Genomic DNA, 6,000 nt, shown 5'->3' on the forward strand with positions numbered 1-6,000 from the left:
TGTCTCAGTCCCACTTAGTCCTGCAATGTAAATCATTGCAGTTTTATATAAACTGAAATGATTACCTTGCAGGACTAAGACTGCCTTTAGTGGCTGTCAATCAGGACTCCAGGAAGCTCTGCATGAGGACATCCAGCGTCAGTGAAATTCCCATAGGAATGCATTGAACCAATGCATTTCTATGGGGAAGGTCTAATGCCTACTCATTAAGCTCCCCACATCAAATGATGTTGGAGGAGCCGGAGCACCAACCCAATTCCAAGGGAAATTGGGTAAGTGACTAAATTATTTTTTAACCCTTTACATGCCAGGGGGAGAGGGAGAGGGGGACCAGAGGGATCTATAGTTTTATGAATACATATTTGTATTTGTAACAGAATCCCTTTAAATTACGCCTTCTGAGGTGGTGAGAGGTACCCTCACTTTAGCACCACTCCACCTATGGCTGATTATCAGCACTCACAGCCAATACATGGCTCTTCATATAGAAGCATTGGGAGGGTGGACAAATGTGTGGCAATCACAGCACTACACAGTCAAATCTGTTCTTAGTGAAGCATTGAAACGTGATTTTTTAATGAGAAGCCTTACTTCCACTTGGTGTTAGGGGACAAAAAAAGAGTGCAGAAGAAAATCCTCCTGGCTGTCTAATTGACAGCCATGAGAGTTAAGTCAATGTATTTTATAAAAGTGATGATTTCAAGAGAAATTGTCAATTTTATGAAGTGTGACCGAGGGGACCCTTTGCTCCTAAAGCGCTCTGTCAACCCTTTTTAAAATAATCCACGAAGGACCCAAGGTAACGAGGTACCCACTTTAATTCGGCAACTAAGATTTTAATTTAGTGGTGAAACATAGATTGTCCCAAATTGATGTAATGAGATCAGTACAAGCATTTTAGCTAAAGGCATTTCTTGAACAAAAAAAAAACAAAAAACAATTCTCAGATGTCCATCAGTTCATAATTAATGCGATTGGAATCATCCTTTAAACATAAAGCCTATACACATGGAAATTCATTAGCAAATGACACGAGCTTACTTATATCAGTCATCTCAATTACAGAGTGTACCAGAAAACCATGTGATGCGGTTGCCATGGATATGAGAATGCCATCTGGAATACAAACTAGCTGATGTTTCTTACCTTAGCATGACCTCAAAATAGATGGAATAAAATATGCAATACATGTTACAGAAAGCTAGTAGGTTCAATAGATTCTCAGTGGTTATTACACAGAAAATCTTTAACACACACAGGTAAAAATGTTGCCAAATAATAGATTGTTATATCGCATATGGAGGTAAAAGCTGATTACTATTTTTTTTTAATAAATATATATTTATATATATATATATAAAACAAACAAAATCCTTGCAAAATAGAATATGAAAGGAGCTTGAGTGATTTTTCTCTGCCAAATATTTAAATATTATGTTAGTTAACTTGGAAAAAATGTGTTCTGCAAAAGAAAGGAAAATTGATGGGGGTTTTTAAAATCACATATTAACGGTTTAGATTTTTTGCTTTTAAGACCCAAGAGTACTGTACGGTATATAATCATTTATTGTATATTGCATTGGCTCTGTGCATTATTAAAATAGCGGTCAAATGTCCCCAACAGGCCTCTTTTATAACACCTCTATTTAAACTGCAGCTGTTGCAGTTTGCTTTACTTCTTCTCAATACTGACTACTTGATCTTTAGACCTCAGCAAAAAGAATTTGAAACTTTAAACTAAAATATTGGTTTGAACTTAGCATAAGCAAGCCTAGGTTCAGTCACAACAACAGATATAATATCGTAATAAACAGAATTGTTGGGAAATGCCTGCTGTTGATCTGATTAATTGTTGATCTGATTAATTTATATAACTATTTATATAACTGTATATATAAACCCGTCACTAAGGTAATAGACCAGAAATTATTTTCTCGGCTAAATTTTGGAAACTTTTCTGGGGGGAATGCAATCTTTTTATTTCTTTAAATAAATATTTTGTAATCATATATAATTTTTTTTTTTTATTTTAAAATGTAAAAAGTTTACTTCTTCATTTTTCTTTACAGGCATGTCATGTTCTACAGTGTCTTTAGTTAGGAGTGTGTTGAAACATTTAAAAAAAAATTAAATAATGTAATATCAATTGTAGATATTCATTTTGATTGATTTGAAAATCTGTAATTTATAGAGATAAGCCTTACAAAAACATTGCCTCTAAAACATCTACAATTTCCAGGATTTCCTGGGGATGCTTTAAACTAAAATGCTAATTTTTGCTCTGCCTTATTCTGGTTTGTGCTAAATGGATATAAAATATTATGTGCTCATGTCCAACATTGTGTGTCCTCTTTTTCATTTTACAAAAAGTGGAGCTTTCAAGATAATTTGGCATTTTTATAAATAAACTTTGTTACATCCCCTGGCTGCCAGAGAACCAGTCCTGTTACTTCAGTGGAGCTAAACTCAAGAGGGAGCAATTGCCCAGAACACCGCCCTTGCAAAGTCTTCTCATTAAGTTGTAATGGGAAGTCTATGATTGGGCAGACACAGATAGTCTAGGCAGGGTCAAAGGGGAGGGCATAGAAAGGCTGCAGACAAGAGATATGCCACTTTTGCACGCTTTTTTAGATATATCCCCAATGAAAAAAATACATAATTAAATGCATTCATGCTTTCTTTGGTAAAATATCGACTAAACAGATATATTTTTTTTTTATTTGGGCAGTTGCGTGTCTCTTTAAGTCTGCAAAGCTCTGCTCTGTAAATGACCTATTTCATTTATTTGTTTTCATAATATTTTTTCCATCCAGTGGTTTGGATTTTCCATCTATGCTAAAGATTCCAATTCTGTTGAGGTCTTTTAACATTGGTCAGTTTCCAGTATATTACATGTGTTTTTAAATATCAAACAATAGCTTTATCATCGACAAACCTTTAGACTATTTTTATATATTATTTTAAAATGATAAAATAGTTTGTGTAACTCTTATAACCATATTTTTATAATTATACATAAACATATAACTTTAATGTATAGTGAAATCCTGAAAATATTTTAAATGGATAATAGAGGCATCAAAACACCGTTAGCTTAATGAAGCAGTTTTTGTGTATAGATCATGCCCCCTACCACACTATATATTGTTTTTATCTGGTTTTATCCCTGAAGTACATACCTCTAGAGCCAAGAGGGAAGGATTCTCTAATAAAGGCTTTAAAACATGAAAATAGAGCCTTAGTCTCTGTTTCATGTAAGTGGGCACTTATAAGGGATTTTATTGGTGAATATATATATTTTTCATTGTCCCATATATTCTGCACCATTTTGTGTTTTTTGTTTTCAACTCCTGTAAAAGTTCTAATATCGCCAAGTATTAACAAAATGAATCATCAACTAGCACTTTATCAGATGGCACTTATATTATAAGCAGATTATGTGTATTAACCCCTTAAGGACACATGACATGTGTGACATGTCATGATTCCCTTTTATTCCAGAAGTTTGGTCCTTAAGGTGTTAAACAAAACACTTTTTTGCTGTGTTTTTTTTGCACATTTAATACACTTTATATAGCATAAAACAATTGGTTTATATATATATAGCACCTTAAAAAATCGTTTGACATTTTCATTGCACTCATTAAGGATTGTTAAAATTGTCTTTTTGAATTTCTATACTATATTCTAAATTTATTCATTTCATATACTACCTATACAGCTTATGTTCAAGGTTAAGGGATTTACCAACTCAGTATCTTTAAAATGTATACTTTATACCTTATTTAACTCCTCATATCTTATCTTCTTTTTTTTTTGTAGGTTTTGAAAGTCATTCCTGAATCAGGATATGGCAAAAAAAAGAACAAGACAAAGAGTATGGCTATTGTAGACATCCAACTGGACCATCATGATCGGTGTGATTGCATTTGCAGCTCAAAACCGCCTCGATAAAAATCGGAGATTATTTGAGTTTGAGAGCTATATGGACATTCATTTTCAAGTCAAATTTAATTATCTCCAAATGGCAACACAAGTTTGATAATAACCTTTATTGCACGTAAACTATTTTAACATGTGCTCCAAAAGACAATTGTTCAACTATACAAAGCGTTTAGATACATTGTTCACTTTCAGTATTGGTATACTAGTCTAGTTATCGTAGTGATTGTCAAATATGGACACGGAAGCTCAACGTCAGGTCTGGAACTGCATTGGTTATTCTTGGAAAAATGTACACGTAACAGGAAAAAATATATGCAAACCAATATGCAAGACCATTAGTGTTTGAGACACCAGCCACACGTAGCAAAGAGAAAACATGGTGATTAATAGTATGATCAAAATCATGCTATGATAGATATAGACCACAAATGATACATAAATAAATAGGCAAATGAATGTAAAATGGACAGACTAAGAAAATTGGCAATTTTTCATCAGTTAAATCACAAAATGAATCTTGTTTTAAAAAGGTTATTATCAAGATACAAAAATATATAATTGGTTGATATACACATCAGTAATTTTATTCATAGGTTTAGTAAGAGTAAATACATTTTCAGTATTACACTTTTTATTGTAAGGTATTTTCAGTAACTTCGCCTTTAAGTTTTGTTCATTTGTTGTTGTTTTTTTTATTTAACATTCAACATCTCACTACAGTTAGAATGTGATTTAATGCTTTTTTGAATGTGGAAAAAATGCATGCTCATAGAATTGTCAATTCAAGCCTAGCTCTAGCAGATAGTTTGTGGATAAAAGACTGTTAACTGCACCTGGACACATATAATTTAAATAACCTGCTTTAACTTAAGTAGCTTTGCTGTATAGAGCTTAGTAGAATGTGCTTTATTTATATTGGGAAATGTTCTGAAATTAAGATATTTTTTTAAAGTAAAATAAAATTCATAAACCATAATTGCACGTCAGCCATGTCAATATTCAAATAATACAATTCTTGTTCAATATATATACTGTTCTTTTTTTCCCGTTCCAATTCTGCATATATTTGTTTTTCAATATACTTCGTAAGAGCAAAATAAATGAATACAAAGTCGAAATACAACGAACATTGTCATTCTTAAAAAAAATAATAATTATGAGATACATATTGAATTTTTTCTTTTTTTTATGAATAAACCATGACAAAAATAATTGGAAGTCTATTTGACATTTTAATTAAATTGCACATCCTAATATATACATAGATTCATGAGTTGTGTGGATGTAAGGTGTGTTGGCAACCAAGTTGCAAAATGTAATGAATGAATAGGAATGTAAAACAAAACAAAAACAATAGAGATTGATTCTTATCTATTTTGTTAAAAATGTTGAAATGCGGTTAAGTGAAAATATGAAAACCAGGAAACTGGGCTGTTTTTACATTTCTGCAGTGTTTGTGTTTAGCTTTCATTTTCCTCTTACTCATTTACTGTACCCGCACATATTATATACCGTTTGTCTCGCCATTAAATGGTCTTTCTAAAGATACCATTATTTACATCATATTATATAATTTACTATATAATTTAAAAAAGTCTAAAATATGATGACATTTTTTTTAAAAATCACTTTTTCTAACTTTGACCTCCAAGAGCTGTTACGCATCTACAACCGCCAAAAAACACCCATGCTAAATAATTTCTAACTTAGTCATGAGTTTAGAAATCCCCAATGTTAACATGTCCTTAGCTTTTTTTTTTGCAAGTTATAGGGCAATAAGTACAAGAAGCACTTTGCTATTTCCCATCCATTGTTTTTCTAAATTAACAAAAGTTATATTATCTGTCAAGAATCCCTGAATAACACTTCACATGTATATATTTTTTAAAAGAAGACAACCTAAGGTATTAAACTTGGGGTATTTTGACTCTTTTAATGCAATCATTTTGCTACCAATGTATTCCAAATGTAAAAAAAAAAAAAATAATTGGTGATTTTTTTTGACACACCTAGCAATTTAAGAACTTTAAGGGTTACTGCCAAAGAACAGCCCAA

At 31.8% G+C, this 6,000-nt stretch overlaps 1 protein-coding gene across 1 annotated transcript in view; it reads left to right on the top strand.

The window, feature by feature from the left end:
• The window catches only part of PDGFD (platelet derived growth factor D), a 295,422-nt gene extending 290,336 nt beyond the window's left edge, over nt 1-5,086 (top strand). The window contains exon 7 of the mRNA XM_063430324.1: nt 3,823-5,086. Within this exon, the coding sequence (XP_063286394.1) occupies nt 3,823-3,954 (132 nt within the window). The 3' untranslated portion in view covers nt 3,955-5,086. The remainder of the gene's footprint in view (nt 1-3,822) is intronic.
• Nucleotides 5,087-6,000: the final 914 nt, after the last annotated feature.

This window comes from Pelobates fuscus, chromosome 1 (genome assembly GCF_036172605.1).
Source record: "Pelobates fuscus isolate aPelFus1 chromosome 1, aPelFus1.pri, whole genome shotgun sequence".
NCBI lineage: Eukaryota > Metazoa > Chordata > Amphibia > Anura > Pelobatidae > Pelobates > Pelobates fuscus.